This window comes from Lichenostomus cassidix, chromosome 17 (genome assembly GCF_008360975.1).
Source record: "Lichenostomus cassidix isolate B80296 chromosome 17, HeHo_3.0, whole genome shotgun sequence".
NCBI lineage: Eukaryota > Metazoa > Chordata > Aves > Passeriformes > Meliphagidae > Lichenostomus > Lichenostomus cassidix.
In genome coordinates this window covers 10,951,820-10,972,781 of record NC_139497.1, presented here as the reverse complement: position 1 = coordinate 10,972,781, position 20,962 = coordinate 10,951,820, and the positions used below count along the sequence as shown (strand labels likewise).

The 20,962-nt window shown below is 47.6% G+C and overlaps 1 protein-coding gene and 1 long non-coding RNA gene across 2 annotated transcripts in view; one reads left to right on the top strand and one right to left on the bottom strand.

The window, feature by feature from the left end:
* Positions 1 to 926: 926 nt before the first annotated feature.
* Positions 927 to 15,017, bottom strand: LOC146430070 (uncharacterized). The gene is made up of 3 exons (XR_014855417.1): positions 14,937 to 15,017; positions 2,146 to 2,238; positions 927 to 2,062 (listed from the first exon to the last, which is right to left on the bottom strand). It is a non-coding gene; the product is annotated as an uncharacterized LOC146430070 (long non-coding RNA).
* DPP7 (dipeptidyl peptidase 7) overlaps positions 14,535 to 20,962 on the top strand; it is a 35,958-nt gene continuing 29,530 nt past the window's right edge. The window contains exons 1-4 of the mRNA XM_085076587.1: positions 14,535 to 14,696; positions 14,990 to 15,103; positions 19,058 to 19,197; positions 19,898 to 20,061. Of these exons, the coding sequence (XP_084932713.1) occupies positions 14,609 to 14,696; positions 14,990 to 15,103; positions 19,058 to 19,197; positions 19,898 to 20,061 (506 nt within the window). The 5' untranslated portion in view covers positions 14,535 to 14,608. The remainder of the gene's footprint in view (positions 14,697 to 14,989; positions 15,104 to 19,057; positions 19,198 to 19,897; positions 20,062 to 20,962) is intronic.

The following is a 20,962-nucleotide window of genomic DNA, read 5'->3' as shown; positions in this document are numbered from 1 at the left end:
CTGCAGACAATGACGCCAGCCTCTGGCCACTGGGTCTAACATCTTAGAAGAGTAATCAACAGGCTGCCGTGTTCCCTTCTGTTCTCGTACTAAAAATCTTTTAGTATACTTCGGTTTAACATCCTCATATAATTCAAATTCTTCTTTCCTATCTGGAAGTTGTCTTGCATGGGAGACAGGAGTTTTATGTGTTTTGCAGTTTGACAGACTTTAAGATAGCTAGTTCCCCAAGACTTAGTCCCGTTTGCAAGATTCTTTGATATCTGGCCGATTTGTCTAAAAATACCATTTATTTGACACAGAACATAATAAACATACAAAGATAGAACAGCTTGACACACATAAACACACAATGAATACATAATTGCAACACTGTAATAGTAAAAAATGCAATTATGGGGTAAAACCTTGCTTGAACTATAAAAATAGTTAAAAATGCAAGAAATGCTTGCTTGAACTATAATGCAAGTTAAGAGATGCTTGCTTGAGCTAGCTGAAATGCAAGTTAAGAAAGGTACCTATAAGTTAGCCGGAATAATACAATTTAGAAAACTCAAATGATCTTACCAAATCCAAATTTGGAGCTGGAATACATTAAGATTTCCTCACCCAATCCCTCGGGAAGTAACCACAGGGCTGCGTCCAAACCCTGGGGAGAAGGCTTTTTCACGCTCCAATGTCCATGTAGAAAGCTTCTACCTTTCTGAGATTTCGTGAGCTTTTTATAGGATAAAAGTGTGTATTTGTAGTCACTGAAAATTTCCTCACATTCTCTCTGCATTCCACAGGGGAGTGTCTTTTCAGACTTTCAGTCGCCAGCACCAGGTAGCCCTTGATTAGGCTATCAACCTAATCTGAGCCACCCATTTCCTGGGACCGATCAGGGAGAGAGAGAAGGGGGAGGGGGGTGTCCTGCCACAGAAGTGCTAGGGCAGGAACCTCAGTTAATCTGCTTTCTGATATCCATCCAGTTTCTCAACTGGCAGGATAGGAGTGTTATAGGGAGATATCCCTGGCTCCAAAAGACCTGCCTTTAACAAGGACACAATAACAGGCTGTAATATCTGCTTTCCCTCCCTTGAAAAGAGCGGTCTTGCTTTACAGGCACCACTTGTCCTGGTTGCTTCAAAGTCATTTGGAGAGGCTCCTCAGTGAATTTTTCATATTTCCATGGGACTGCCCACACTTCTGAGTTTACTGCAGCATAGGCCTTCTCAGACATGCGACATAAAACTACAATAGTGTTAGCCTCTGTATCACTTTTTACAATATTAATTTGCATTCCCAAAGTAGTTTTCAAATCCCTTCCCAGTAAATTATAATCACCATAAGGAACAAACAGAAATTCATGCATTTTAGACCTATTCACCCCATCTACTAATCGTGGTTGAATAAAACGCATTTACTCATCTCTTCTTACATACACTTGCTGTGCCTTTCTAACCAACTCCTCCAAGGCCTTATTCTGCCATTCTTCATCCTTCTGTATTCTTTTCCAGATATCAGTCCAAGATTTAGTAATAAACTGTACTTTTAACAGTGTATCAAAGGCTGGTCCCTCAGGATCCAGTCCCCCTTACTTTTGCAAGGCTTCTCTAATTCTCTGTAGCCAGTGAGAAGGACCTTAATTGTTTTCTTTTCTAAGAACATGGCTTTAGCTCATGATTAGTTCTCGGAACCGCTGATTTGATTGCTCTAATTAAATAGGTACGGTAATCTTGAAGGCAAGATAGACTGGCCTGATTATTTGGGTCCCACTGAGGATCCACCTGGGGAATTGCAAATTTTGAGGATAAATGCCTCCTGCTGCTACTTGCTTTAACCATATTCTTCCACACTCCCCTTCAACCAATCCTTTCCCAATAGACCAACACCATCCATCCCCTTTTGGCAAGACCTGTTCTCAACTCACCTGAATGCCCTGCTTGGGCATCCATGTCCTTAATTACCTCTGGGCAAATGTGCAAATGACCTCAACATTCTCCCAAGGGACTCTTTGGAGATATTTCAGGGGTCATCATCCCTTTTGCTGGAACCCCTTCCTGGCTTTACCTGTGCTACCCTCCATTGGTGCCCTCTTAGATTTACCTGTGCTACCCTCCATGGGTATCCTCTCAGGTTTACTCCCCAAAGACCCCATTTTACTCACCAGTGAGATTTTGGATGGTCCCTCCGTAGACTCTTCATGGACCCCCTGGTCTGCCACTTGTCTGTCTCCTGGACATGTCGCTGTAGCACCTGGGATGGAGAGATGCAGCACACACGAATCCAGTGAGAAAGCAGCGAGGGCTTTATTATTTACAACTTCTGCTTATATGTGCTAAAATTCCATAGGTGATTGGTCAGTGGTCACCCACCTCCTGGGGTGATTGGCTGAAGTCCTACAATGCCCAATTCCAAACACTCTCTGCCTTAAACCCAAACAGATCAGGAAAACAGCAGGTGTTCAGATAATATTTACAAAAAACATCATTGTTTTTCACAGTTTGCATGAGAAAGGAGAGATTCTCAGGGAAAACCGTCTGCTAGCAGCTTTTCAGTATCCACATGAACAGCTTTGGGAACCCAATCAATCACCCAGTGCTAGCCACCACTGAGGAGAGCTGATCACTGAGGGGTGCCTTCAGCTCCACTTGCTGCCTGCTGCGCCCGGATGGTGGAAGGATTCCAGATGAGCCCTAATTTGTCAGGAAAATTAATCCACAATGCCAGAGGTTTATGTCCCAAAACGAGACAGAGGAGTGCTGTAACTTCATTTGAATAAAGGGAGAGGCCATGGGCATTTCCCATGGGGAAATTGTTGGGGTAGGCAGCTCCCATTTTTATCCTACATCCCTAGCTGCATCACCCTCTTCCTTTTCCCCATTGGCTGATGAAAGGAATAAGGGAGTGTCTTTACAGACAAATGGCTGGTAAGATAAGACCTGAGTCTGCTGGTAAGATAAGACCAATACTGAGAGATAGAAGAAACAATGGGAAGGGTTTCCATAGGAATTCCACTAATTGACTTACCCGAGGCTGTGTTAATAAACTACAAGAACAGAGATATAAGAAGAAGAAAGGGGGGATTTGTATTAAGGGGTTCTGCATTAGACATCCCAGGAAGCCTGTACCTCTCGAGTACCTCAGCCAGTGGGGAAAGAGAGAGGGAACGGCAGCTGGGAAAGTAAGATAAAAGAGGCTGCATCTTCTAGCAATTCAAGAGACTCCACGGGAAATGCACATGACCTCTCCCTTTATTAATGAATAAAGTTACAGGACTCCTCTGTCTCCTTTTTGGACATAAACCTCTGGTATTTGTGGATTAATTTTTTTAACAGCTGAGGTACTTGGAAGGTACAGACTTCCCAAATCACCTGCTCTATGTCCCTCTCTAAAATGCACCCCCCTTTTGTTACATAAAAGAAAGAAAAAGCATATTCATAATTGTATTAAGTATTTGCTCTTTTTCTCAGAGTTCGGGAATTTAATATGGCCTTGGCTGAGCAACAGTCCATGTTGATTAATAACAATAATTAATAATCAAAGACACATTAATCCTATTCCTTTCACAGGCAGCCCATGGGGAAGTGACTGTTATAAATGAAATTATGCAGTTGGCTTTTGTAAAGGGTTATGAGGTTTTTGTTATAGTTATTTGTTAATATGTTATGTCTAATTTTTTTAAGTGTTACAGTTAAGACAGAAGAGGGTGGGGCAAGCAGCCAATCCATCAGAAGAAAACGAGCCAATCGGAGCACCTGAAGGAGGCAGGGTTAGGGCGGTTATAAAAACTGCCTCCCCTGGCCCGAGGGTGTGCCTCTGGCTATCCCACATCGGTGGCTAAGCACCCAGCATTGCACTTTGCTTTGTGTAACGGCAGACAGCCACCCTAAGCCTCTTATCGTTATTCCTACTCTGAAAAGAGTGAATAAACTCTTTCAAAAGTTTAACTAGTGAGGCGACATTTCTCTCAGTGACTCTGTGCTCCCAGTTTAGGAAAGGCTGCAGCCTTCAGCAGACATTTGAGAATCTACACCAAGAGCAACTGCCCCAAGGTCCAGGAGTGGGAGATGCTCTGGTAGAAGCCTGCTCATTCTTAGACACCAAGAACAGTACAGCAGCACACTCAATTTTAAGAAAGTTTCAAAAGGAGCCCCTACTTAGCCCAGGCACTGCCCGTGTGTGCCAAAATACCTGTGCTGTGGCTCCTGTCAACGTGAGACAACACAGGACAACCAGGAGCTTTTTGACGCTTAATAGAGCACCACAGAATTAGATCCTGACAGAAAGGGTAAGTTTATAGCTTGTGAACTTTTGTGCGTGAGCCCTCCTCTTACCCCGGGGGAGCAAAAATCTGGTTGATGTGTAAGCTGGCAGGCACTGTGACTTACCGTGTCCTTTACCCAAGTCTGAGGTTGCTGCTCATTGGGGCCTTACCCTGATGCCTACTCCTCCCACCAGCAATGTGCACCCCTTAGCAACTCACTCCAGAACCTTGTCTGTGAACTCAAGGAGCTGGCAACATTCTGTTGGAGGGTAGGATTTGTTCCTTTTGTTTTCTTTCTCTTCGGGAATTTTTGTCCTGTCTGTTGCTAAGACACTTTAATTCTCGGTACTTAAGACAGACAAAAGAAGTTACCAAGCTCAGGGGAGGAGGACACCTGGCTGAACTCCTTCTATCCCAGGGTTTCTCTAGAAGGAGGAGAAATATCACAAGGTACTGGGCTAAGAAAAAGAGAGTTGGGGGCAGCTCCTGGCTCTCTTGCTTCTGGGCCACCAGAGGAGACAGCTGAACTTCTGCAGCTAGGAGAGGGTTTCTCAGTGACTGCCGGAGCCCAGCATCTGCATTTCTTCCTTACTGGGTGAGCTTTTGTTTTGTAAGAGCAGCTATTTGAACTGGGACTTTTATTAACACCAAATTTTACTGAGGGGGACCTTTATCATCCACTCGGGTGCCTCAGGGGAAACCCGGGAGCCCTCCCCCCTACAGAAGAGTCCGGCTGCCACTTGCCAGCCCTGCGACTTTCCTGCCGCTGACTCAGGTTGCTTTTCTGCTACACCCTGGCCCCGCATCCCCCATCTGCCCGAACACACCGCGGCTCCTGCCACAGCTACGGAGTTTCTGCCACCTCTTGCTTGCTGCTCCTGATGAGCCAGCTCTGCTCTGCCAGCCTGCCACTCTGAGGTTTCCTACTCCAGCCCGCCACTCAGCTCACCCGTCGTTACTGCTGGACGGAAGCTCATCAAACCTTGCGCCACAGCGCCCCCTGCAGCTGCGTGGGAGTCATCGCACCTGCCCTGCCTGGCTGGAAGCCAACAGCGCCCCTGCTGGTTGTGACTGTAAATGCACCAAAGGAGAAAGTGCCTGGCAGCCCAGCGAAAGCTGCCACCGGGTTTCTGGTTTTGTTTGTTGTTTGCTACTGTTATTGTTGCTTGTTTGCCTCATTATAGATACTAGTAAAGAACTGTTATTCCTTTTCCCATATCTTTGCCTGAAAGCCATTGATTTCAAAGTTATAATAATTCAGAAGAAAGGGGGTTAATATTTGCTATTCTAAGGAAGGTGGGACAGGAAGGAAAAGACACCTGTCTTTTAAACGAAGATGCATTCCTGCCTGCTGGCCTGAACAGCGGCAGATGTGTTGTCCCATGACATACTCCCAAGCTGTGAGATCTATTGCACCCCCTGGAAGAAATGGAAGAGGCCTGGACTCTGGTAGGGTGGCATATGCAGGAAGATTCTGGCCTTACTTCTGCTTGCAAAACATGATGCTTACTGGCTACTCTACCCAAAGAGCCACTCCTGGCTACTCTACCCAAAGAGCCCCCCCATCACCACCAGCCTACCCACTCCTGCACACCCACTCCTGCTCACAGGCAAGTTCCCATTTTCTGGCTTACAAAAATCACTCCTAGCTTTTTGCATCTCTGGACCTTACTTAGAGATGGATCTGCCATTCTTGTGCAAAACACAACAGGCAATTTGCACAGAATTTCTCATGTATGGCCCAATATCAGGGTTTGACCCTTAATAAATGCCAAGCATCTCTGCTCTCTCCTGCTGCAGACATGCACGAGAGGGAAGAAAAAACAAACACACACCAGATTCAGGAGTTGAGATAGGACACTGGTGGCAGGATGCACATAAAAAGGGCAAACAGGCTCAAAACTTAAAGTTGCTAAGTGATTTATTACCTAACAGAGTCGGAGGATAAATGAAAAGTAAAAATAAGCTTATCTGACACCATTCTTTCACTCACCGCCCTCCCTCTTAAGACACTATTTCTCTGCTCACCCCACTTCCTCCTTCCAACCAACAACATGGGGGGGCAGGGTAAGGGTTTTTTTCTCTGCCCAGTCCATCAGGGAGACGGGTACACTACTTAGCCATGGGGTTCATCCTGCGAGACACAGTCCTCTGCAAACTTCTTTGGCGTGGGTCCAACCTCACGAGCAGCATCTCACCTGAATTCTGCTGCAACATGGGGTTTTTGTCCATAGGATGCAGACTCCTGAGCCGAGGCCACGCTGCTTCCATCCCAGGAGCAAGGCCTTTCTCTTCCTCGCAAGGCCTTTGCAGTTTTAACTCTTTATATGAGACTCCCACTGGATCACAGCTTCCTCCAGGCATCCACCTGCTCCTCTGGTGTGGGCACCCCTCCATGGGCTGTGGGTGGATTTCTGCATCCTTGTGGACTCCGTGGGCTGCAGGGGGACCACCTGCTCCCCCCATGGTCTTCACTGCATCTAGCAGAGGGTTTTCAGCTCCAGCGCCTGGAGCACTTCCTCCCCCACCTTCTCCACTGACCTTGGTGTCTCCATGTTGTTTTCCTTTCACATATTTTTACCTCCTCCTCTAGCTAAAAAGACGTGTGTGACTACTTAGTTTTGATTTCTTCTTAAATATGTTTTCACAGAGGTGTAACTAGCAGCTCTAATTGGCCCAGACTTGGCCAGCAGCATGTCCATCACTTTCAGAGCCATCAGAGATTGGCTCTACTGGACTCAGGGAAAAACTCCCCGAACCTTCACACAGGACACACAGGAGCCATCTTTGTGCCACTCCCCTCAGACTCTTCTTCAGGCATACCACAATAGCTTTTGAAGGGTTTAAATTTCCCTTAGATGTTAAAGATACCTTGCTGATGTTCTGAGATAAGCAAAACCACCACACCCAACCATGTCTGACTCCCAGGCAGCATTGGAGGCATTACTTCCAGAGTAAATTCAAAGCAATTGATGCTTGCAAGAAGCATAAGGACTGCTCATGTTAAAGTCAATGGCTAAAGTTTAATTTCTGGGGGGGCAGAGCCCCTCACTTGCACTCACTGACACCTTCCCCAGGCTACACAGTAACCAGCTGGTCCTTTTAATGTGCGCCCACTCCTGCCTGCAGCATGGTGCTGCAGTTCCTGGCAGCAGCCTCCCACCAAGTGCTACTCACAGATTTGGTGCAACCCAGGGCACTGACCACAGCATCTCCTGAGGTCTGCAGGGTCCAGAGTCACAGTCTGCCACCTCTGCACAGAGGTGGTCCAGAGAGCAGGGGTGGCCAACAGAGCCAGTCTCATCCTGGCCAGACTCTATACAGCCTTGCCCCAGCTTCCTGGAGCAGCTTGCCCTGCTGAGCAGTGCAGTCATATCGCTCCTCAGTGAACTGCCACGTCATTGTTACAGTAACTCCAAACCTCCTGACCTCCTGAAGAATCTTATCAGGAGGCTGGTACTGTAACACCACTTGGCACAGCTTTTGGCAAGCCTGCACAGGGACTGACGTTACTGCTTGGTCACCTGGCTGTCATAACCCACACGATGCCTCCTGAATACAGGGGCCCAGCGCCATGCCACTCCCAGCTCCCTGCACTCCACAGGACATGGCTTCTCTGTTTCTCCAGTGCCATCATGCTGAACTCTGGCTCAAGCCAGCAGCTCTCATGGCCCCGGAAACATCCATCCAGCACTTTACAGGGATAGTAGCAGCAAAAGACAAGTTTCTGATGTCTACCATGCCAAACCAAAGATTATGGCAAGGTTCTCCCTGTCAGACACTGCAGCCTTTCACATCACAATCTCCGTGAGCCAAGAGACAGACCTGTCCCACTGTGTTCTCCTGGGCTACACCAATTCTGCAACCCTGAAGAAATCCAGCTGTTGCTTGAAGACAAGGCCTCACCTCCCTCTGCTTCAGCTGCCTTGCCTTCTCTCCTGTGCTGACACCAACCTCTGCACGGACTCTCTTGTGAGCCAGACCTGAAGACTAATTGCCCAAAAAAATAATTTAACAGAAGAAGAGCAGAACTCCCTTTCAGCTGGCTCAGCTCCCTGGTTGAAGTTGTAAGGTCCGGAGGGGTCCGGCCGCCTCAGTCCCAATGGCTTCCGGGGCTTCGGGAGACCTCGGAGGCCTCACCTGGGCCCAAGCTCTCAGCCCTCCCGGCTGTTCAGCTCTGTCCCAGAGGCGGCTACGGACAGCCTCACTGTTCCCAGGCTCGCTCCTTGGAGCGGCAGGGACCACGCGGCGGAGGCGGGTGCCTACCGAGCAGGAACGCCGTGGAGTCGCTGGTCGCTTCCCGTGATAAAGAGAGTGCGACGAGCTGAGAGTCACCAGTGTGCAGTTTATTAAGGAGAAGCGGCGCGGGGGAGGCACACCGGGGGCTCTCGGGTGGGGCGGTCCACGCAGCTACCGGGCGCAGAGCCCGGCGGGGCTGGGGTCGCGGCCACAACACGCCAAGAGAACAAAGGGAGGGGGTTTTTAGGGGGAAATACGGGGTTTCCCGGGGAGGAACAACAGGGGCGGAGCCAACGGGGCTCCGGGACAACATGAGGGACAAGCAGGGGAGCAAATGAAATATAACTAGGGAGGGGATTACAAGCAACTCATGGGGGAAGCCCGGCAACAGAACATTCTAGTGAGGGCAAGCAGCGGGGGCGGTGCTAGGGGCGGGGAAGCGAACTTTAAACCAACAAACTTAGGAAAAACTTTCCAGGGGAGGGAGAGAGCGGTTTACGGCCCGGCCTCCTCCGAGTCCCAGGCGATGGCATCCTCGGCAGCGTCCCCGTGGATTACGCCGACCGCCGGCCTTGGGGACTCGGGATCTGCAGCATCGGGCCGCCGCACCCCCACACCTGGTCCTGCTTTTTATGCAACAGCATGAATCTGTGCCTGGGAGGGACCACAACAAGCACCTGATCAGGGAGGGGGCATCCCTTTCTCCTAGCTCTGACCTGGGCATACACAGGATGGAATGGCCTGGTAACCTTTGCTTCACTGCAATTACAGGGCCAGCTTCCCACATCTGCTGCTTTTTTAGCCTCTGCAGTACACACAGGCCAGTGTCCAATGCTCCTCTTTTTGAAACCTTGCACACCTTCCCCTGTATGTTCCTCCACTCGCTCCACATGTTGGAGGGACCTCTTCCAAAATAAAACTGGGTGTTTTTGTCTGAGGAATGCTCCCAGGCTGTCAGCTGAAAGTAAGGGAGAGAATACAGTGTCCGCATACACAATATGCTCACTCCCAGCAAGACTGCTGCAAGTCTTGATGCTGCTCCATGCTGCAATGGCAAAGCAGCTAGAGGAGCAGGGGAAGTGGAACCAGTGCTGCCAGGACCCGCCACAGCAGATAGAGGGGTCAGAGAGGTTGCACTTTCATTTGGTCCTGCTCAGGACTTACATGGATGAACACTGACAGACCTTAGTCTCAGCCATGGCTCACCAAGGAGCTGTGTTTCCACACAGAGCCAAACTTCATGGCCACTCCAACACTTCCACTGCTGCCCCACAGAACCCCCAAGCTGAGAAGCAAAGCAGGCCTGCTGGAATGCCTCTGAGCAGGGAACAGATATTGCTGGATCTCAGAGGTAACCTGGGAATTTTTGTAAATGAAGGCAGGTTGATCCTACTTCCTCCAAAGAGGAAAATTGATGTTACACAATTACTATTTATGTTATAAATGAAGTCATGGAGTTGGCTTTCATAAAGGTTTATGAAGTATTTGTTATGGTTATTTGTTAATGGTTGTGTGTATGTTATGGCTACCTCTATAGATTTGTTAGGGCTAACTGATAAATGTTATGGCTCCCTCTATTGATTTGTTGGGGCTAACTGAAAAATGTTATAACTACCTCTACAGATTTGTTATGTCTAATTGTTAATTTGTTGTGGCTAACTTAAATGTTATGGTTAAGAAAGGGGAGAGCCGGACAAGCAGCTAACCTATCAGAAGCCCCTAGAAAGGCCGAGCCAAGGAGGACTGAAGACAAAGAGCCAATTGGAGCACCTGAAGGAGGTGGGGTTAGGGGGTTATAAAAACTGTATCCTCTAGCCAGAAGGTATGCCTCTGGCTTCCCCCCCATCGGTGGCTAAGCATCCAGCACTGTACCCTCTAATTTATGGAACAAGTTTTTTTTTGTTTTGTCCCCTATTGTCTTTTTGTTAATAAATGTTTAATTTTACAACTGTGAGCTTTGTTTATCACAGGGAGGGACAAAATGAGACTATTTCTTTCTCTTAACAGATCTTGGAAAGCCTTTGTCTCTTTGTCACATCCACCAGCAAGTACTTTCATTTCTAAATATACTAAGAGCCTTTTAAAATGCATTATTTTATTAGGACTGGTTTACACAGAAGGCTTCAGTGAAAAAGTTTTTTCTCACCCCAGCCTGAATGTCTTTGCCCATGTCACCTTGTGGATTTCTCTAACCTCTTCGTAAGGCTTGGCAATGAGTATAAATCCTTTCTGTTTCCCTTAAAGCACTTGATTACACACCTCATAGCCATTACTTGCAGCCTAACTCTGCCAAGTACTTGATATAAATGTAATGGAGTTGGGTTTCGTAAAAGGTTATGAGGTAACTGTTACAGTTAATTGTAAATGGTTGTGTATATGTTATGGTTACCTCTGCCAATTTGTTATGGTTATTTGTTAATGGTTGTGTATATGTTGTGGTTACCTCTGCTGATTTGTTATGGTTAATTTATAAACGTTATGGTTACCTCTATTGATTTGTTATGGTTAATTGTTGAATGTTTTGGTTACCACTGATTGTTATATGCTCCTGTTATATGTTCCTGTTTTGTTAAGAAAGGGGAGAGAAGGGGGTGTTAATTATTATAAGGGGATAGCTGGGCAAGCAGCTAACCTATCAGAAGACCCTAGAAACGAGGAGCCAATGAGGACTGAAGACAACAAGCTAATCAGAGCACCCTAAGGAGGAGGGGTTGGGGGTTATAAAATCTGTATCCTCTAGCCAGGAGATGTGCCTCTGGCTCAGCACCCAGCGCTCTTCCCTCTACTTTGTGGAATGAATTTTTTGTTTTGTCCTCTATTGTCTTTTTTTAAATAAATGCTTAAAATTTTACAATCGTGAGCTTCATTTATCACAGTACTTAAGGACAGAATTTAAATAAGCACTGGTGTCTTGGTTTGAAAGACAGGTGTCTGCCAAGAGAGGTTGAACCCTCCCTTAGGACAGAGAATGTGATTTTCCCCTCCCTCCGACTTATTTAATTTTGAAAGTCTAGGGCTTTCAGGCAAAGGTATGGGAAAAGGAATATCAGTTCTTTACTAGTATCTATAAACAAGCAATAACAATAATAGCAACCACAAATAGAACCAGAAACCAATAGCAGATGACTTGTGAGCTGCCGAGCCTTTTCCCGTGTGGTGTAATCACAGTTGCAAGCAGCAGGGGCGCTGCTGAGCTCCTGGCCAGGCAGGGCAGGCGCGATGACTCCCGAGCGGCTGCAGGTGGCGCTGTGGCGCAGGGTCAGGTCAGCCTCACACAGCTGGTAATGGTGGGCAGGCTGAAGAGCAGCCAGGCGGCTCAGAGCGGCAAAAAGCAGGGCGGCAGGGGTAGGAGCTGGCTCTCCCCGGCTAGCTAGTGAGGTAGCAAGGATTTCTGCAGTCACAGCAGATGCCGCGGTCTCGTGCGGCAGCGGGCGGGGGCAGGCAGCAGAGGCAGCCGGACTCTCTCGGCAGCTGCTGCAAGAAAACGCAGCCCGGGGAAATGTGCACTTCCCAGTGGGAAAAAGGTTGAATCAAAGCTCACCCAGCCAGGAGAAAAAAAACAGGGCACAATTGGATTTCCTCTGGTCGCAGCCAAAATCAAAGAGCAGCCTCTCCTCTCAGTGTCCGACCGACGAGAGTGAGTGTTCCAACGGCCCGGCTCTTCCCTTACCCTGCCCTAGCACACCTTTTTGTCTTTTACAAAAGAGTTGATGGCTCTAATCACCCAACTATTTGTTGCTTAGTAACAGTGATGGAGAAAAATTCCAAGGTGTTCCCCAACCTCTGACAACTGGTCTAAGAGTAGTATTCTAATCCTGCTGCATGCAGCAGTCTTCACCCTGAGCTCAAACAGGACTCACTTCAAGGATGAGCTCCAGCCTTTCCACCCCACTGCAAAAGCAAACAATTTCCTGCTAATGTGTTTTCTTTGTATCATTTCAGATTTTAAATTAATACTTCTGAAGACTAACCAGTGGTTTATGAAGAAGAAAAGCCTCCTATGTCACAGCCTTTTCCCTAGGAAGGTGGGAATAAAATGGCTTGAGCCTCACCCTTTGCAGAAATAAACCTGCTCAAGAGCACCAAGCCCAGTTTTTAAAAAAAGAGACCCTAAAAAATCAGTGATTTAAAAATCTTAATTATGATACTTTACTGACAGCCCAAGCCTGTAAGGGCAGGAAATTATTTTAAAATAAAGTACTTGAAATATTGCTCAGAACTTCTCTGAGTATAATAATTTTATTATATTAAATTATAAATTAAATATATAATTTTATTATATAAAAAGAAAGCACAAGACTGCTTAAGTCTTAATGCACAAAATCCTTTTTTATTTTTTTCTATCAAGTGACCAGTCTGTCAGGGTCAAATCCTATTGCTAAGTTTCAGGGAAGAAGTAGGCAGGATCTCTGTTACCTCTTCAGATGGGAACCTAAAGATAAGCCCTAGAAGAAGCCCTGAGCAGAACCACTTGCTCACCACTGGAGCCTGGTGGTGCCCTTTCATCATGCTATGACAGGTCACATCTGCCTGATACCAGGTTATCTTGGGGCCGCCTGACCCAAGCCCATCCCATGCTGCCATTTCCATTGTGTGGCTGCAGATGGTAATAGGCATTATGAAAGTGCTGTTTCTGCAATACCACATCCTTTAAATTCTTCTTCCTTTAATAGCTCCTTTGATATTCAGTAACCTAAAACCCTTCCTTTATAAAACACAAACTTCTTCCTTCACTGAGGAACACTCATAGACATCTTGTGAAGTCTCTGCAACATTTCAAATAAGCTGACAATTTACTGACCCTTAGGGGTAAAGCCAGACTTTTTTTTTTTTTAATGTTTACACTGCAGCTGGCATAACAAGGTCAAGTTTAAGCATAGTTACTAAGTTTCCTTACAGCCACATTGGCAGGTCCAGCCCTGGCCAATTTGCCATGCAAGTTTCTCCACCTCCCTTTTGCTCAGAACTACATTTTCTTTGTGGTATTTGCTGGAGCCTCCTCTGGAACAAAAACCCTAGAGAAATCAGCTAGGAAATTATTTCATGCTGCTCCTGACTTGCTCTCCCCTCTCATCCCAGTATGTCCATCTACAAGGCCTCCAGAGCCACCATGGGGACATACTCTACTTTTATCATACACCTGAATGCTCCTGTCAAGAGTGATGGACATTCTCCAGACCTCCTCTCCTCTGCTGCTCCCTCACCCACTAATCCTCTCTGGAAAGGTGGACGCCAGTGTGGATCCTCCCCCTTATTTTCTCGGGTGCTACATTCTCACTTCCCTCACCTCCTCCTCACTGAGCACATCTCCCATGGCCTCTGGGGGCTGGCTGGGCTTTCCCTTCTTGCCAGCTCTTCCTTCTCACTCAAATACACCATGGAGTGGACCGGAGGTGCCACCACTGGTCCCTGCGAAGAGCAGCACCGATTCAGTGCCAAGAGGCAAACGCTGCAGATGTTCGAAGAGCAGCAAGCAAGGGACACCCCGTCCCTTGCCCAGCTGCTCTCCGCAGACCTGCAGGACGGTGCGGTGGCCCAGCACCAACACGGAGCCTCACCCTCCCCATCCCCGAACCGTACGCCGGGCTCCCGGCGCAGAGCCCAGGGCTGCGATGGCCGGTCAGCATGGAAAGCACAGCTGCTGCCAGCGGTGTTTACCAGCGGGACGGGAGCAGCGGAGTGCAGCCTGACCCCTCCGCGAGGCACACGTACCCACCAAGCACCGCACCGCACCGCACCGCACCGCACCGCACAGCACCGCACCGCACCGCACCGCACCGCACAGCACCGCACCGCACCGCACCGCACAGCACCGCACCCCATCCCATCCCGCCATCCCGCCATCCCCAGGCCGGCAGAGGCTCCTGGCGCAGATCCCGCACTCTCAGGAAGCTCGGGAGGCGCGGCGGTGGCGCCGGCCCGGCCTGGCCCGGCGAGCAGCGCTCCGGGCTGCGCGGGGCAGCAGCCGGGTCGAACCGCCAAAACGGAACCGTGGCGGGTGTGGCCCTCGCGTGGTCACGTGAACAGACGCGGATTCACCACGTGATCCCAAAGCTGAGGTTCACGTGACCGGTGCCCACTCGGGAGCGCTTGCTGCTGGGTGCGCGAGGAGGGGTTGTCATGAGGTCGGTGTTGTTGCTCCCGCCGCTGCTGCTGCTCCTGCCGCTGCTGCTGCTCCCGCTGCTGCTGTCCGCCCGCGCCGCTCCCGGTGGGTGTCTTGGGCCGGGCCTTTCTGTCTGTCTCCCAGCTCCTCAGGCCGGACCCCTCTGCCTGACCTCCTCCTTCCCCGGCCAGAGCGCCGGCCCTGCCCCTCAACTGGTTTTTCTGGGCCCCGGGCGGGACCCCGAACTGGCTGCGCTCTGGCCGGAGCCCTCAGCTAGCCTGAGGAGCACGGGGTGGGCGCTCCGAGCTCCCCGGGCCCCGGTTCCCGGGCTGGGTCGTGCCGTACAGGGTGACAAAGCCTGTTGTCGGTTTCCCCTGTGCTGATGATGCCCCCTCCAGCTGCTCGGGTCGTGCGGCTCGGCCTGGAGGAGCGGCTCTTCCCGCAGGTGCGGGATCACTTCAGCTTCGAGACCTGCGGCAACGAGACCTTCCCGCAGCGGTACCTGGTGTCGGGTAGGTCCCGGGGGTGCTGTGGCTTCGGGCTGGATTCCTTTCTGCTTAAGCTTTAACTGCCCCTGTCCCAGGGCAGAGCAAGAACTAGAGAGTGGCACTTGGGCAGCCAAGAATCAATGTGAGCAAAGGAACAACCCTATAAGAGCCAAGCATTCCCCAGCGTTGTCTATATCCTCCTCTCCTTTTCCTTTTTATCCACTTTGTAAAAAGCTATGTACTGATAGGACAAGGAGGGCTGGCTTTAAATGGAGAGAGAATAGGCTTAGCTTGCATATTAGGAAGAAATTCTTCCCTGCGAGGGTAGTGAGGCCCTGGCACAGGTTGCCCAGAGAAATTGTGGCTGCCCCGTCCCTGTAAGTGTTCAAGGGCAGGTTGGACAGGGTTTGGAGCAGCGTGGTCTAGTCGACAGTGTCACTGCCTATGGCAGAGGGGTGGAACTGGGTGGGCTTTAAGGTCCTTTCCAGCACAAACCAGTCTGGGATTCACTCCTTGCCTTCTTTCTTTGCTATGTGGTACAGGGGGGATTGTGGGGACTGGCCTCTTTGGAGCAAGAGTAGACTACAAGCAGGAGCTGTGTTAGGCTTGCACTGGAGCTAGCACTGTGTGTGTGTCTTCAGTTGACCCCAGCATCTCTTACAAGTGCAATTCAGTGCTCTGAATACATCAATAAAAACAAATAGTGACTGAAATGTTGCACTCTGTACCGTTCATTTTTAAGAGTGAAGGTAACTCCTCTTGGGTCAGTAGTTTGTGTTATTTAAAATTGTGCAATGGTAGATAGCTTAATCCGTGCCAAACAATGAGTAGTGCCAGCAAGGATCCAGCGGTGTTTTCCTTCTGTGCCACTGACTGTAAAAGAGAAAAGGCCTTTCTAAATAGCATGTAACTAAAAAGACAGCAGTTTCTGTAACCAGTGTCACGTTTTTCAGCCCTACCTACACAGAGGAATTGGGGAGCAATTTGCAGGGAGAGAGCAAAGGTAGACCTGGGAATAGCAATAGACCTGAGCACTGCCCAGCTTGGTGCCCACCTGCTGCTGCCTTCCAGCTGCATTGGGGACTTCAGATGCTGCAGCTTGCCTTCACATTGCCTGTTTCTCTGCAGCTTGTTCAGCACCTGTGCCAAGTTGTATGTTTCACTAGGCATGAATTTATGGTTCTGTTCAACCCAAAGATATGGACACAGCAATTAATTTTGAGATCTTAGGCAAGGCTGTGATTTCACTAATTAGGTGGCCCTTTTTGAGCAGAATGTTGGGAATACGTGGTTTAAAGCATTGTGTAAGTTTTACTTGTTTTCTTTTAAAGTGTTGCATTTTATCTGTATGTCCTGGGCAGAGCTGAATAATATTTGTGAGGAGCAAAATATTAATATTGTACTTCTGCTGGTTTATAGAGAGTTTCTTACTCAAAATTCCTGTGAGCAATTCCATTTCCTCTACTGGTTTTTTGTGCAGTATGAAACTTTCCAGATTATCAGCCAGAAGTTGAAGATTTATTTCACAACAGGGCTTCTGGTATTCTTGAGTTTAGCTGGCAATTCCCCAGGATTTCAGTCTAAAAATAGGTACTTTAAGGAGCTTATCTGGTTTGGTTTTGGCCCCTGTGATGGTTGTTTATTCCAGGAGCTGTGAAGCATATCAAGAGAAGAACCAGAGGAAAGAGAATACTGCATAGAGAGTCAGCCTCTTTGTTAATGAAGAGCAGCAGTTTCAGTAATGACAGGTTTCAAAACCCATTTGAAGCCAAATCTGACTTTGGCAAGTCTGTGCTGAGAATGCCAAGAGTTAAATTTGGGCCTCTCTGTTCATGGAAACAGCCTCATGTGACAGCAATGTCCATGGGACAACTGCTGTGGAGGGTCCCTTTGGATGATGTGTTGAAATCAACACTTAACTGATGGTCTGAGGTTTGTCATTGAAAAAAACTATTTATTATCCCTCTTAATACCTGTGCAACTTATGACTATGCTAAAATCAAATGTTTGTTAAAGTCAGTACGCATTAGAGCAACTGTTTGTTAGATAAGCCAGTGCTGCCATCACAGCTCAGCTTGTCCTGACAAACTCATTTTGCCTTCAGTTATAACCTGATCTGAGAATGAAGCACATAATCTTCATATATCATCTATATATATGTGTGTGTGACATATCATGTGAGCTATATATATGTGTGTGTTTTACACATATAACATATATCAGCGTATCCTGGACTCGTCCCCATAGTGTGGGCAGCAGGTATGTGGCGGGGGTGGATTCTGTCCCTCTGCTGTGCTCAGGTGAGATCCCATCTGTAGAGCTGCCTCCAGGCCTGGGGACCTCAACACAAGAAGGGTGTGGAGGTGCTGGAGTGAGTCCAGAGGAACCCACAGAGATGATCTGAGGGCTGGTATAGCACCCTCTCCCAAGAGCTATCTGTTGTTTGTTAGTCAGTCAGATAACTCAAACAGGATAAGCCATATTGTAGTAAGTTTTTTGGGCCATGGGGTTAACACTGGTCTGGCATTTCCCAACTGCCAATAAATATCTTACTCTTGAAGTGAGATGTCACAAGATAAACTGGATTTTGACTGACTGACAGTCATTCACTTTTCAACTATAAAAGCCACCCCAAATTTTCACAAAGCGGAAATCTGCTATAGATTTTTCTGGAAATGTGTGGAGTTTCTCTCGTGAGCAGGGATGTCTGCTTCGCAGTTACTTCCCAGGGATTAAATTAAAGAACAGGTGTACATTATCATAATCCCGTTGCTAAATTACATTTGACTCCTAATCAATACTATTTCTTTTGCCAGCTTTAATATAGATGACTTGATACAGTGCGCTGTTTTATGTTTTGCTGTTATCTACCAGTAGTTCTTTAGTTTTATACTGTGTAGTGAGTAATTCTGATTAAGATATTTTGTCTGTTATGTGTGTTTAATAAATGATTAATTTTAATAAATAGATCTGATTTGCCATTAGAACTGCAAGCCAGAGTGATTCCTTAACTTTAAACTGTTGCCAAAATTTGAGGCTAATGCAGAGTTTGTCTGAAGCTTCCACTCCTCCCATGACAGCTGGAGCCCCTCTGCTCTGGAAACAGGCTGGGAGAGTGGGTTTGTTCAGCCTGGAGAATAGAAGGCTCTGGGCAGCCCTTATTGTGGCCTTTCAGTACTTAAAGAAGGCTTGTGAAAGAGGGGGAGTGACTTTTTACCAGAGCCAGTAGTGATAGGACAAGGGACAATGGTTTGAAGCTGACAGGTGATGGATTTGGATTTGACATAAGGAAGAAATTCTTCCCTGTGAGGGTGGGGAGGCCCTGGCAGTGGTTGCCCAGAAAAGCTGTGGCTGCCCCTGGATCTCTGGAAGTGTCCAAGGCCAGATTGGACAGGGCTTGGAGCAACCTGGGCTAGTGGGAGGTGTCCCTGCCTGTGGCAGGGGGCTGGAACTGGATGGCATTTGAAGGTCCCTTCCAACTCAAACCATGCTATGATATGTAATTTACAACTTAAAACATCACAGCAGGAGCAGCAGAAAGATGTAAGCAATTCCCTTATGTCAGTTTGTGTGAAAATTGATCTGTACAAGTGTTTTGGAGTGAGTTGGGCTAAAAAAAGTATATAAATGGGAAATCACTCTTTTGGGGGGCAGCTGTCTGCAAATAACTTGCAGAACTTGAGATCTTAGGTATTTTCAGGCAGAAGCTAAATTTTCATGCCATGTACTGATCTCATGGAAGCTCTTATTTATCCCCATCCAATGGAGAATTTCTGGAGCCTGGCCTTTCTAACACCTTTGTGTCCCAGCTCAGGTCTCAGTAATCAGCCTGTTCAGAGTTTTGCCTTAAGGTCCTGCCCAAACTCACCAAAAAATGGACTCATTTCATGCACATGTTATTTGTTGTGTTTTGGGGGGTTTTATGTGTTTTTGTGGTTTTGTTTTTAAGTTTTAATTTGCCTCTTCCAATTGCCTCAGCAAAGTTTTGGAATAATGGATTTGGACCCATCTTTTTCTATACTGGCAATGAAGGTGATGTCTGGACTTTTGCTCAGAACTCTGACTTCATATTTGAATTAGCAGAGGAACAGCAAGCACTTGTCATTTTTGCTGAGCATGTGAGTATTTTAGTCATTATGCATCCTTTCTTTTAGTCATTATGCATCCTTTAGAGTCCTGTTCTGTTCAATGTTACCAAATTCAGCTTTCTTCAGGTCTGGAATACGGGTACCATTTCTTGCCATGAAGCTGAGTCAGACCTGCTATCTTCTTTACTTAATCATGGCTTTTGAATAATTTTTTACTATGCCTTCCAGCATTCCAGGATACAGACTGCTATTTTAGTAGAGCCTGTGCCACAAATGATTTGGTTTTGTAAGTAGTTTCTACAGGCCTTGAACTCCATGTTGGAGTAGAGAGATACTTTGGCTAACATTTAATCTCTCTAGTTTGCAAAGTCCCAAGCCAACCTTTCCCACGTTACCCTATTAAATCTACAATCTATCAGTTTGGGTATGAAGAGATTATCCTATTCCCTTTTGATGGTTGGGAACTTCAGGAGAGATGCATGTGCTGAGAACCCACTTGGTACCCATTGAAGCAGCTTGTCATGTACTGTCCATCCACTCCAGGATCTGTCCTGAAGGTCTATCAGTGTATCAGGTGCAGTAGACAAGGGCACTTCCTCAGTTATGGACAAGTTAGAGGACACCTCATGCTCTGTTATCTCTTCCTATTAGTGCACACTTAGCCCAGCTCTATGGTGAAAGCAGAGAATACCCAGACCAGTGTTGCCACAGTGTATCTCTTTCGTTTCAGAGGTACTATGGGAAATCTCTTCCTTTCGGATTTGAGTCAACACAGCTGAAGAAGACTGCTCTGCTCACCGTGGAACAAGCCCTTGCTGACTATGCAGTGCTCATTACTGAGCTTAAGCAGCAGTTTGGTGCTGCAGACTGCCCTGTCATTGCTTTTGGAGGCAGGTAAGGGTTGTGTGGGCTCCTTTCCTTCTCTGCAGCATTTCCCAGCCAAAGTTATGCTGTCCTCATAGATCTCTTTAGCTCTCAAGGCAGAGCTTTAAGCTATCTTATTGAGAACAGATGTGCCTGTACCTCAGCTCCCATGAGCTCATCGCCAGGTCCCACTGTGCTTAACCATCGAGAGTTAGTCTCCATTTGTGGTTGTGTTGGAGAAGCACCCTTGAGTGGATATTTCTAAACTGCTTCAGTGTATGAATCATCCAGAACTGCAGGAGAAAAAAATAGCTTGGAAAGGGTAAAGGAACAATACCAGGCTTGCCAGTGATGAGCAATGGGATGGTGTGTGAAAGCTTGAGGAAACAAGCACTAATGGGGTCCCTCAATCTGCTTCACGAGGTGTTGGCTACAATGCACCTCTCATGAAATGTCTCTACATTAATGCATGCAGCATGAGGAACAAACAAGAGATGCTCAAAGCTTTGTCCCAGGCCCAGAGATTTGACACCACCTCAAAAGTGAAGTCTGGTAGGATAAGTCCTGTGACTGGAGTGCCCTGTTGGATGGTTACAGGCTCTTCAGGAGGGATAGGCAGGGCTGAAGAGATGAGGAGATGGCATTGTATATAATGGAAGGGATAGAATGCCTGCAGCTCATGGCTGGCAATGGCACAATTGAAAGCATCAGGGTAAGAATCAAGGGACAAATAAATAATGCAGATGTCACTGTGGGAGTCTACTTAGGATCTTCCAGACAGGGTGATGACACCAGTAAATTATTCTTTGAGGAGCTAAGGAAGCTTTCAAGTCAACTTCCCTTGTTCTTATGGGTGACTTCAGCTTGCCAGCAATCAGCTGGGAGGATCACACAGCTGATACAATCTAGGCCAGAAGATTCCCTGAAAGAG